This window comes from Necator americanus, chromosome II (assembly GCF_031761385.1).
Source record: "Necator americanus strain Aroian chromosome II, whole genome shotgun sequence".
NCBI classification, from domain to species: domain Eukaryota; kingdom Metazoa; phylum Nematoda; class Chromadorea; order Rhabditida; family Ancylostomatidae; genus Necator; species Necator americanus.
This window is the reverse complement of record NC_087372.1, coordinates 36,888,233-36,902,049: the sequence shown is the minus strand read 5'-3', so window position 1 is coordinate 36,902,049 and position 13,817 is coordinate 36,888,233. Positions and strand designations below refer to the sequence as shown.

General features: G+C 35.5%; 1 protein-coding gene across 1 annotated transcript; it reads right to left on the bottom strand.

Moving 5' to 3' along the window:
• Positions 1 to 12,776: 12,776 nt before the first annotated feature.
• On the bottom strand, positions 12,777 to 13,158 carry RB195_020626 (uncharacterized protein; the record flags this gene model as incomplete). Its single annotated transcript, XM_064189000.1, has 2 exons — positions 12,777 to 12,822; positions 12,962 to 13,158. 2 exons carry the CDS (start codon positions 13,156 to 13,158, stop codon positions 12,777 to 12,779), a joined length of 243 nt encoding a protein of 80 aa, XP_064044881.1.
• Between the last annotated feature and the right edge of the window lie 659 nt (positions 13,159 to 13,817).

The window sequence follows — 13,817 nt, the reverse complement described above, 5'->3', positions numbered from 1 at the left end:
TGTCTAATTTTATATTCTCTCTTTCTCTCTTACTTTTCTACTCTCTTATTTTACTTCCCTAAGTTATTGGTGCATATCGATTCTCAATTTTTATCTCTATGAAAATTATTTTGTTATTTTTAACAATTAATTCTCTCATCTCCTCGAAAACTACTCGTTTTTTATGCTTTGATGTTGTTCCGAGATCGAATCGAGTAAACTAACATCACAAACAAAAAAAGACAAATAAACAGTTAGCCCCAAACTCAAGGAACTAAACTTCCAGAGTGGAAAATCACACACAATCAAAATCACATAATCGTGAAATCATCAAATTTTTAGAGGATACGAAAAAGAGAATTCCCGTCAGTTTTCCTTCACTCTTTCCATTTTCCCAATTAAAATTTTGGTAATTTTTTTTTCAAATTGTAGCATCCCATGTAGTATAAAGGCGATTCGTATAAATTTTTGAAATTTTCCGAAACCAAGCAATAAAAGACAAGTATGACTTGTTCATGACTTTTAAATATTTAATAGAAATGGTTAACGTGGACATTTCCACCTTTTATGTCCGTAAATCATAGGAACAGAGGGGTTCCTTCCAAATTATATCTGAGCTCAGTTAAGTGTTTTGTTAAAATTAGAAATTGTTTCTATAGTAAGAGATAATATATTTTAAAAGATTCTAAAATAATCAAATAAAGAATCTATTTCAAAAAAGCTATGGTATGGCTTGGGATTGACGCCGGCGCGTTCACTTCAATTCAGAATCGTTTGAGGTTTACGAACGTGTAACTGTCCCGTACAATGACTTACCGGATGCTAGCCGATGTGTCAAGTCACTACATTTATCCTCCCAGAGAGGTCTGCCACCAATTTATCGTTACGGCGAGGGACAAAAGGCCTGGCTGGCACGGCACCGCTGACGGTTCCGAGCCATCAATCGATCTTGTAGTCGCAGTTGGACCTCTTACCAACTGCGCCAGACCCAAACATTTTCCAAAAATCAAAAGTATTCCAATTCTTCCCTCCTGCTTGATTCTTACTCAGTCTTTCTTTAAATAATTTTGTAACTTCACGTATTCAATTAGGTTGCCGTATAAAAATTATTTTTTTTTAAGATGAAGAAAAAATACTTGGAAAATTTCGATAGAAGTATACGGTTGCGTAGCAAAGTTCTGGGTACTGGGGAAAACTTCCCCTTCCGCCGTTTGCTTCGGAGTCTGAGTAATCGCGTAAACTTTCTCTTCTCTAATCTAAAGAGGTTTCATATTTTTTCAAGGAGAATACATACCAAATGTTTTTTTCAATAAATAAATAAATAAATAAGTAAATATATATATATATATATATATATAGAAAAATAGAAAAAAGACTACAACAAGACTGACATTTTCCTTCGTATCTCAATAAATTTTGGTGAACGACACTCCAATTAACGAACGATTTCTTACAAAAACAATAATGGGTACGTGAAGTTGCGTCAGTTTAGATTGAAATCTTGCAGTGGAGTGCAGTTTTCGTCGTAAAATCATTCCGAAACGTTCCTATATAAAGTGTTTTATTCCACTTTCGAAAAATTCTGCTTTTATATAACATGAAAATAGTTTTTTTTAAATACATAAATAAGTAAATAAATAAATAAAGCTGCATAAACAATAACAACAAGCAAACAGACTCCAACATGTGAGTATACGAAGCCCGCACGGAAGTGTTTGATACGGAACATGAGGAACTTTCTGGAATACCCACCCATAGCCGAACATTTTTTTTTGCACCGAAGAAAAACTTGAAAAAAAAATTGGGAGAAACTCCGTAAAAGGCGTGAGCGAACAACGCCATTTCTCATAAAACCTGTGTAAAAAGTGATCTCTTTGTGTGTGGCTGCAAAAAAAAAGAGAGAAAAACCTGCTGAAGTGTGAAAATTTGATAGGGATAGGAGGTTTGCGCGTGGACCGAACAAAGCGCTGAGAATTTCCGGGGAGAAGAAACAACTTCCGATTTGCCATCGGGCTGACGTATCCATTTCTTCCCATCGACAAGGTTTCCCTCCGACCTGGAACTGTTCTCCGTCTCCAAAAATTCCGAAATAACACCTAAAACGTCCCAAATCTGCCCGTTTATCTTCTTGTGAGCCATCTAGAAAGAAAATTTCTGGATCTTCTGGATCATGTGCAAAATCCGTATGCTTTTTAAAGACTTTTTCTGAAATTAAAAGCTAAAACCCCACTAATAATAAATAAAGGACTAATTTTTGGAATTTTTTTCTCTAAATTTGAGCAATTTTATTCTCATTGTACTCAAAATTCGAATAATCCCTTTCAAAATATGCAAGGAAAGTATTTTTTGAGATTTTTCCAAGCGTACCTCTCAAGAATCCACCGAATTTTTGCCATTTCTCAAAAGAGGAATAAAAACAACAAAACAAATTAAAATAAATAGTAAAATAACAAATAGTAGATTAAATTCTGTAAAATAATTTCAGAAAAAAAACCTCAGGAAAGGTCGCAGCGATCGTAAAAAAGCAAATTCCCACAAGATAAAATCCTTCAAAAATTTTCCCCAAGTTAAATTCCTTAAATTGTGTTGAGGATGGGCATACTCTGATCCTCATCTACTATTTTTGCTCTCATTCTTATTTGTTTATTTATTTATTTATTTATTTATTTATTCTAAACTCTATGGGCACAGCAGAAAATGATAATTTTTAATTACAGAAGCGATTTAATCAGAGAAATCTTTCTGGATTTATTTCAAAATTTTCCTTAAAAGGGGCGCCTGCTCCTCTCTCTTTCCTTCTCAGTTCAACCACATAGAATCCGCTCTTGACAGCTATTCAAAATGCGTAAGAAAAATTTAAAGATGTCTTTTTTACCGGCAAATCGATAGCTATGGAAAGCATGTTCGTGGAAATTCCTATGACTTGGTACATTTGCCACAAGAAATGCGCCGGCAATTAATCTAAAATCACTTTTGTTTTTTTTTTCCCAAAATTCTCGCTTCTTTTAATTTTTATAAATCACGAAAAAGTGGCTTTATTTTCTTTTATAGTGATCACTAAGGGTTAAAAATTAATCTCGCCAACCTATTATCCACAAGAACATAAATTAGAACGGAACAAATGCTTAGAAAATTAAGGTAAATTTTGGAAAAAAAGATCTAGAAATTTTTCGAAAAGGATTATACAGGTTCTTCAGTAAGTTAAGGTCTTCACAGATCTTTTTTTTTTGGTTTTTTTGGGTTTTTTCTGGAATAAATTTGTGAGTCATTTCCGATAAAAATTGCTCCTTATGAAGGATTCTATGGTTCTCATAGGATTTCAAAGAAAAAACTTGTAGCTGACCATGATCACTGGATTACACTATGTACACCACTCACTTTCTCTATTTTTGGAAATAAATTTTTTTCCATACAGTACACAGTATACAATATTCTATACAGTACATTTGTTCATATTTGCTATTATGTTTATTCTTTTTATTATTTTTATTAATTGCTTATAGGATACAATATTTACTTTAGAAATTATTCCCAATTATTTTTTTATTATTTTTATTATTTGGTTATACGATGCAATATTTATTTTAGAAATTATATCTAATTATTTTTTATTATTTTTATTATTTGCTTATACAATACAATATTTACTTTAGAAATTATTTCCCTTTGTTTAAACCCTCATTTGATCCCAAAAACTTCTCTTTTATGTCAGAATTAAGGTACCGATAGATCTTAGTGATTCTAATCGTTGGTGACGTTCGAATTTTGTCAAGTCGTAGCGAATTTCCGTAAATTCCCCTCAAAGAACGAGAACCGTGTAGACATCGGCGGCGCTTAGCAAGTTAATAAAGGGTCGTGGATCGCGTAGTTGTTCGATGATCAGCTATCACGGGGTCGTAGGGGATTTGCGGCGACGGGGACGGGGGCGGGGCGGCGGCTGGAAGAGCCGGATATACGGACGGCGGGTTCATCATGGGTGGTTCACGGCTGAAACAACCACTTAGACATTCTTCCACGGAATACGTGGGCGTGTCTCATTCCAAACACAAATCCACCCCACCGTCAACGCCACCACCACACCCATCCGCTATCAGCATGGGTTGATCCGCCCTCGCCCCCGGATACACTTTTTATCGGCGGCGGGCGGGCGGCTCTTTCTCTCGTTCACTCCTCGTCGTCGTCGTCGTCATCATCGTCGTCGCGTCGTCGACGTCGGCGACTCCGACGACGAAAACGTCAACGACCCACAAAAAAATTAGGGGCGCGTTTCCCTTTCTGATAGTCGCTGCTTGCTATTCGCAGCGCCATTCGGTCACCATACGCCGCTGTCTGTTAGAGTATCATCGTGGATAAAACTGGCTACCGTGTCGTGTCGTACGAATTTCTTTGCGTCAGGTTTTCTTAGAATTTAATTGAACTAATAAATATTACAATATTATTAAAAAAGTAATGTAATGATAATATAAAAAACACAAAATATATAATGTTATGTAAGAAAATAAATGATAGTTAATTTTAAATAAATTTAATTAGGAGAAAATTTTTTAATTTCCTTCTGATCCACATTCACTTAAACTTCATGGCTTCTATGGCAGGCTTTATAGCAAACAGAGCTTAATCTCAAACACATTAATATATTAATGTATTTAATTATGTTATTGTTTATTTATGTATTATCATTAATGTATTTATTATATTACATCAGAATGTATTTATTTATTATTTGTTTTTCAGTTTTGTTCACTTTTGAATGTTCTGGATAAGAATGAGCAACGAAATCTATGATCTCATAGAATTATTAATATAAATATTTGAATAACAAAATTTTTGGAAAAAAATTTCCGTCGTTGTGTTCCCAAGAGCGATCATTCACGAAATTTGCTATATGAAAACTATAAAGTAGGTGGTTGCAACTGAAAAAAACAAAAAGAAACTTTCTATGGTGCTATTTTTGTTCCTTCATCGACCTATATATCCTCTATTGTCATGAAAGGTTGGTCTCTAGATCGGAGTGAGAGAAATTACGATCCATGATTGGTTACAACGACTTTTTTTTCAGGATTTAAAAGTGAATGGTCAATGGCGTCGACAATGACGCTATATGTAGTTTTTCCAATTCCTTGAATCACATCTTCCTGGAAAGACTTCCTTTCATTTCCTTTTTCTTCGAAATGATATATACTGCATACTTTACTACGGGATATTTTCTGTATGGACGTTAGCGATTTTAACTTTTAATCGCTCAAATTCTTGGAATATTTCATATGTCTATCCAAAAAATACACAAAAAAAATACAAAAAAATATACAAAAATATAAAATTATTTATATGCATTTTAATAATGCGCCCTAACGTCAAAACATGCTCTACGGCCAAATTAGACTGACGTCGGTCAACAGAACCACCAGAATATAGGTCCAAGCTTCAAGCTTTCCAAGAAATGAAATTTTTTTCATCATGCAGAAAATTTTCCCTCCTTCATCGTTTCTGTTTTATTTTTCTCATAATAAAAATCGTTTGTTATTGTGAATATCCTAAATATTTTCGTTTAAAAAAAAACTCTTTGGCCCATTCATTGCGTTGACTCCCGCCTAATTTCGGTGGAATTCTTCCCAAAAAATCTTTCGGATTCACTTTTCCCCCGGTTTGACCCCTTCAAAGAACGTTTTGTGGCGTGAAGGGGGAAAAAAAAGAAACAAACGATGCGCCCTTTACATGGAATGCGCCAATTTGTGCGAGGTTAATTACACGTGAATGAAGTTTTTCGATGCTTATCTTCTGTTCTGTCGGGAAAAAAACCACCGTCGTCGTCGGCGGCGACGGCGACGGCCGCGATCGTAATGAAGTCGTCACGACACACCGACGTCGCACCTAACCAACCAACCAACCAAGTTCCGCTAGTTTACGGGCGTTTTGTTAACGAGCGCCGCCGCCGCAGCAGCAGCAGCCGAGTATTTTCTGGGTTAACTGGATCATTAGTTTCGTACGCCCATCCCCATCTCTCCCGCTCTCTGTCAATCTTTTGTCGACACCCGTCACCGAAGTCGAAGGAGGAGGAGGAGGAGGAGAAGAAGAAGGAGTTGGGGCGGAGCCGCCGAGGGGTTTTCGAGGGGACGACGGGCCGGAGCCTACCGGCCACCACACCCATTCCGGGGCACCGTTTCGTTGGTTGGTGCCGGGTCGTTTTTTTCTCTCTCTTCCCGATTCCCATCGTGTTATTCAGGATCGAATACCGGAAAATTATTGAATAGTAACGTGATTCGTGGAGTTATTTAGTGCGTGTACGTGTTCGTTCAATTCATTCATTCAAATGCGCGAACATGACCGAGATTTTGCAATTTTTCCTTCGACGATTTAAATGTGGGTTAAGCTGTGCGATATACACGTGGGTGTGGCCAGCCTGGATGGCTCCATCATGGACATGGAACGTGTGTGCGGGTGCTTGTGTGTTGTCTGCATTTACACACCGACCAGCCATTCTAGGACCGCCATCATCGCAAATCCTGAATAGGCTAAGATGACCGTGGTCGTCAAAGCGCTCGTAATTCACACGATAATCCAAAGATCGTCGGCTCGTTGACCTTTTGACGGTAGCCGTCATCGACTACTCGGGTTATTCATGAATTTTCTCTGGATTTTTCTTTCCTTTTCAGCTGAATCCCTTCTATTTCCTCCTTTTTTTCCTCTGTTACTCAGTGCTTATCGGTTGTGAAAAAGAATTCCCTTGTTATTCTTGCGAAAAGTCAAGATTTTCTTTCATACCTTTTCGGAAATGTTATTCTTTTTTATTAAATATTTTCCTAGGAATTTTTAAACTTGAAGGTATACTTCAAAATATTCTATTTCAATTTTTCTAATTTTATTTAGCTTTCAATTTTATTTTAGTGATTTTTTATTTTACTTTTTAATTTTTAAGTTATTTTTTCAAGTTGGAATAAAACTCATAAAGTTTCCCTATGGAATATGAATGATTACAAATGAAATGAATTTCCTGCTTTTACGGTACGGCGGTAAGAAGCCAGCGGAAATATCATAAATTATAGAAGTAAATCTTTAAAAAAAAGAAAAAAATGTACTCTTACTTGACAAACTGATTTCTAATTTTTATTCTTCCATTTTTTATGTTGAGAAAAATTTCAGGCAAGAAATCTCTACAGACAAATACCAATTTATTGGAATTTGCCGAGAAATTTTGCATTGAAAGAGGTATCCACCACGGAAAATTGTGACTATAACATTATTCTGCGGCGCTATTAGCATAATGACAAATAATTTGGATTCTAATCACTAAAGTTTTCATAAGGTATAGTATTTATATCTGATATTTATGATAAATTATACAACTAAATAACTTTTCATATAGTAACTAAACTAACTAGTAAATGTATATACATTTAATTTTTTTCTCGAAATTTCTATTGGGTACTAACATTTCCTGCACGGAGTTGTCGGATTTGCTCTTTGCAGAACTCGTGAAAAATCCAAATAATCCTTGGATGTTTTTAGAGAAATTATTGAATAACAATTTTTTTTTGTTGCAGATTTGCTGCTAATTTGCATGAGAGCACATCACGGCGGCAAAGTACTGTAGGATTACTGTAATTTTCAGGATATATCCACTGAGCGTTTGTGTTTATAATGAAACAGTCATGTTACGTTCTCATACATTTCCGTAAGACGTTAATCACCGATTTTCGGCGGCAATTTGGTGAAAATCGATCGCGCAGTGTGATTAGCGCGAGATATTGTGGTGTTCTAGGAACTTTCGTGCTAGTTATCCGCACTTAGAAAGATCCTGAAAATTCCAACGTTGGTTATAACTTTTCTGGATAGTCTGTTACCGAAAAAAACATTATTTTAAATATAAAAGCTTAATGGTATGTAGACCTGTGGAGCGCTGAACTTATAAAATTTCCCAGAAATCCTGAATATCACTGAGTTCTACAAAAAAAAGCGTAGCGCTAGAAATTTCCAGTTTTTTTTTCAAAATTAAAACATTTTGTAGCCTTTTTACTTCTATGGTCAGAATTAGAACTGGATTCGGGAAAAAATACCGAGAAGGTTTTGGCAAACTCTGTTTGAACGTTAACAAAGAAAAATAGTTTAGATTTTTCGAATTAGAGCCAGAATTCCAAATTAGAAATAGATTTTTAGTGAAAATAGACTTTTAAATTAGAATTAGAATTAGATTTTTAATAAAATAAAGATTTTAAATTTGAATAAAAACTTTGGGGACATGAAAATGATCCAAAAAAATCGTCATTTCACCTATTTTAACGTTAAGGAAATTTCTCGAGTATCGAGAATTCTCTCGGAAAAAAATCGATAAACTTAAAAAAGAAAAAAAAAAGAAATAGAGTGTTCGCTGAAGTATAGAAAAAATTTTATTTATTGACTCTCATTTATTTATTTCCGGAAAGTTCGATCGTTGGGCCCAAAGTGCAAGTGAAGGAGCGAACGAACGAATGAAAGAAAGAAAGAGGTCGGAAATCCATGGAATTCGACGAATTTCTCCCGGTAACGAGCTGATAGGGTGAGAGAATCAGCATCGCGCGGGCGGGGCACACAGGTGCGCGTTCGCCGCCGCCGTCGCCGTCACCGGCGGTGCACCGGTTCATTCCAAGATGCCTGTCTATGTATATACACTATGTTTGGATGTTCTGGATGGGTCCATCGCCGCCTTGGAGGCCGATCTGGGCCAAACCACCACATCCAACCCTCCCTCTTCACCCTTCTGGCTCCCGGTAGCAACCATCGGCGACCAGCAGCACAATCAAATAGAGCTCAGACAATCACCTAATAAATGTTTACCTGCCCATCTACTCGTAATCGTATTTTAAAAAATTGTTGACCCTGAGGAAGACCTGGCTCATTTTCGGATGCTCTATCCTTATCTGGGGAGGTGATGGTCCTCGTGGAGGGTCACACCAGCCCCAGGAAGTCATCTCCTCTTCAAGAATCTTCCGAAAAATCTACGATCTATCTTCGCCCTCTAAAAAGTTCATTCTTTTCTATCTATCTTCCTTTCTTATCTTCTTCTTTTTATTATCAATTTTACTTCCAATATTTTAATTTAATTCATTCAAATTTCATTTATTTTGATTTTTGCTCTTAATTTCACTTATTTATTTTATCTATTTATTTATCTCGTCCACTACATGTGTTTTCCTACTATCCATCCATTTATTTTTTCTTATTAATTTTTTTTCATTTTCTCTACACTCCTTGAAGTTCCATCACATCTTTTTCCATAAAGAGCACTTTTCCTTTTTCTGATCTCTGCCTGAATTGCTTTTTCAAATCGTCAAAAAAGCAAAATTCAAACATCAGGCGAAATAATTGGACTTTTTTGTGTTTCACTATTTTATAGCTTTGTTTTGTGATCCCGAAATTTATGGTGAATACACTTCTTTCTTCTTTTTCATCCTGAAATGTCTAGTGAAACTCTGGAGTAGTCAAACGATTTTTTTTCTCATTTTTACACAACGTATTGCAGGAAATGTTAATCCTCCCTTTTTTCTGTCCTAAGAAAGAACGTCTTTAGAAGGGAAGGAGGAAATCTTTCAAGATACTTTTCCAAGATTTTATGGAAAATTCTGAAGTGTTTCAAAAGTACAATGGAAATCAAACGATGAACGTGTTCATCGTGATCGATCCTTGCGCAAACTTTTTCCTACAGGATATTTTTCTCCGGCTCGATCGGTTCCGTTTCAAAATGATTCATGCGATCGATAAACCTCTCGAAAATTCCACAACTTCTGTAAGATCAGCTTTGATGTTTCGGAGTTCTTACTTAGATCCGTCACCTTCTCCCCTTTTCCCCGCATTGAAGTCATTTGTTCCACAAATCTATGGATGACTAACCACCGAATCTGTGGAAAAAACGATGGATTCATTCCGAGATGTACTGAATTCTGCTACCGTAAAATTTAAAGGTGAACTTATATTAGTTCTTTTTTCTTCGGTTTTCTTTCTTCCTTCTCTTCTTCTTCTCTCTCCTCTTTCTCTCTTTCCCTTCTTTCTTTTTTTCGTTTTTTTTTCCTGGATTGAAATTTCATAGAACCAGTAGAAGAGTGTTAATGATCCTATTTCTCATTTTATTTCTATTCTTATTTGATCTCGAAGAATTTTGATCTACCACAAAAATATTGAATAAAAATCAAATAGAATGCAAATATTTAGAAAATAAAAAAATATAGATGTAAATAAATAATATATATGATATAAATACAAATAAAAAAAGGAAAAGATAAAAGACAAGGAATATTATTTAGTCCACAGTCACTGGATAATGGATCTGCTTTGGTGTTTAGGAATCGTTCCGCTCGGGATCGTTACGAATTTTTACTAACCTCAAAATTTTTAGTTGAGTACTAATTTCCTGATTTTTAATTCTTCAATTCCTCTTAATTCTCAATTAAGTTTTAGGCGAGTTTTGAAAAAAAAGCTAAAAAAATAAAAGATTAAAAGATTGTAAAAGATTATGAAATAATAAAAAAAAAGAAATGAAACGAAATAATAAAAATAAGAAATATGATTATTAATTGATTATAATAGTCTAATAAAAGATTTCTATCCAGGACCTAGTGCCTATTTCCTTTGCTACGGTATGTGTTCGTGTTGGGATCCTTGCTCGCGTTTTGGTCCCTCAACTTTTTTTCTTCTTTTTTTTTCTCTCTCAGCGTAACAATTTCAAACTAACTCGAACTCGGTATTCATCAATAGGAGGGGGGAGGTGGTGGTGGCAAACCAACCAGCATGGTGCTCCCATTGACCTTAATGATCCTCGTAGTCGATAAATATATGGTCAGAGGCGGATAGAGGCGAAAAAAAAAACTCAACGTGCGCTCAATTTACGCACGGCCGCTCACCTCACCGCCAATACAACCAACCATCTTTTCCTGAATGAATGAATGGTTGGACCGAGTTCACGGTTCTTCACAAAGCGATAATTGGCACCGGCGTCGACCGCCGAACTCTGAGACGACTCTCCGACTTCGAATCCACAAAGGAAACACGCGCGCGCGTAACGCTGCATTTTTTCCCCCGCCCGCCCTCCTATGTCTCTTTTCGTCGAAATCCACTTTTAGGTTCGGATTCGGGTCGGTGTAGGCGGCGGGCGACATCGTGGTGTAGAACATCAAAATCAGAACAATTGAATGTTTTTTTTCCCGGAGGAGAGAATTTAAACGTAGGAGAATTGTTGTTTTGATGAGTGAGCGGTAGAGCTTTGTTCTTTTTTTTTGAGGATACAGAAAACTGAAAATTTCTCGGATAATCAGATTAAACGGAACTTATTAGTTCGAATTCCACGTCTTCCACGTTTTTTCTTCGAATCCGTCGAGTTCGAAAAATCCGAAATAAAAATTTTCGCTAATTGCTGTTTACTGATCCTCGTCGATATGTGAATGATCTTGCCGATGAATCCAATACGGATTTCATACGTATTGATTATTACGGTTATTGCTGTGCCTCAATATTAGTATTAGTACAAGTATTAGTATTAGTAATGATATTATATGATTATTTTCTGGTGGTATAAATAATAATGCGTGTATTTTTGGATTGATTAGAAGGTATTAACGATTTTTATGGATTATTTTGAAAAATATTTGTTTACTGATACCCCTTTTTCAAGATTTTTCAAACTACAAACCGCAGCGCATTCTTTGTAACAACGGAAAATATAATGAATACTAAATTCCAAATATTCATCTAAAAATTATTTCAAATTAAATTATTATCTAGAAAAATAAAAAGTATTACCGTCTAATCCAGCACAATTATGGCTTATTCTTTATTCAAGAAACCAGAAGAAGCCATTAATATAATAATTAATACAAAAATTTACTCAATATAATCGTCAACACTTATGTTCATACTAGCGACCGCAACGCGTCTGCAGCAATTTTCAACTTCTGCACGTAAAAATCGCACTAAACAGGAATAAATGATGCAGTTTCTGTGGTATCCCGTCAAGAATCCAGGATAATTGGTGTGGCTAGAGTATTCCTTTTTTCTCTCTGTGCCTCTAGATGAATGCTGCTCTAGTTTAAGGAGAATAAGCTAGCGCCTGTCTGCAAATTGTGTGCCGCGTTGCGGTTAGTCGAGTAAACATAAGCCGCGGTGACCCTACTTTGTAGTTTTCAGCCTCTTTAGCGACCATTCATAGAATGAGCTGGTTGGCGCATGGCATGAGCCCAAATCTATCTTACTCTTACCTCAACATACAGGAAATATACTAAGTCCACAAGGGAAATCCTTGAGTACAGTAACTATAAATTCCGCTCCCAGCATCCAGATATTCTCCGTTGACTTCCGAATTATGTCATAAAATCGTTGTCGTCCACATAATTTTAGTTCATCACATTGTGATGACCTATTTTTAAGAGATGACACCTCCTAGGGTTTTTTTCCCTCTCACCAAGGAAAATTAGTCCATTGTCCACGATATCTTATTGTTGTTTTTCAGCGGCGCGATTTCAGAGCACGGTCCACGATCATTTACCATTCGCCGTTTGAATTATAGCATAGAACAAGGATTTTCATCCATAGGCCACTAGGAGAGGAAAAAAACCGATTCCATGTAGTTTCACCGGTCAGCAGTGGCTTTCGAAAGTTGATTTTCACGTCAGCAAGGAAAAAAAACGTTAGAAACTAGGATTTTTCCTAACCAGATCTTCTTTTCCCTTTTCATTAGTCAAAAAATTTATTTTCCTAATTTTTGTTTGTTTATTTGTTGAAAAAATTTTAAACTATGGAAGTTTCTTTTTGTTTTTGTTTGATTGTTTTTTTGTTTAGTGTAATATATCCGCGATGTTGAGTCGAATTAAAAATAATGCCCTAAAAATAACAATTATGAATAAAAAATATTAAAATAATGAGAAAAAATTGAGATAAAATTTTTAAAAAAATTAAAAAACTTCAAAATTAAATTAATTTGAAAATTAAAATTGAGAATTTGAGGGATATTCGAGCGCACCTCCTTCGGTTAGAGCACCTCTCGATTTTCCGGAACTCTCGATCCACTCCTCGACTCTTGAAATTTACGCTCACGTCAGTCGATTCGTTCGATTCTCGATCGACTGACAAATCGTCATTCATTCGAATCCTCAAGAGGATGGTTGACCCGTTTCCTTCAACGTGGCACGGCGATCCGTGAATTCGTAGGCGTCGCATTCCACTTGAAAACAAATTGTGAACACTGAGAAAAAAAAGATTTGGAGGTAGAAATATTTATCTACGAGGCTACGAGGGGGTTTGTGGAAAATAAAACAAAAAAAAAGATCTTTCACAACACATTTCCCGGGATCTCCTTGGATGTACATACTGATATCGTATCTTACTGTAATTTTTTGGGACTCTAGTTCATTTTTTTTTATAAAAAACTTTTGGAAGGAAAAATACAATACCCTTCTAAAAATTTTCAATTCCTCATGTGATGCGATGATATTCTTTCTGGAAGCGTTAAGTAAAATAATAAGAAGATTTTTCATTGTAAAATGGGGCCCAGGGAAATGAAATCGATTAATAAGGAAATATATTGATTTATATATATATATCGTATATATTTATATATATATATATATTTATTTGTATTTATATCGTATATTTATATATACCGTTTCCATGAAGGAGAAACATTTAAAAAATTTTCCTGACACTTCTTTTCCCCAACGTATCTCTGCTTGGCCTTTATTCCTACGAGAAACAATTTTGAAAAGAGAAATAATTTTAGGAAAAAAATCTCAAATATTATTTTTCATCGCATTTTTTTTCATTTTTTTTTCGATCATCGCTCTGTTATTGGTTGATTTTCAAAGGACCACTAAAAGGAG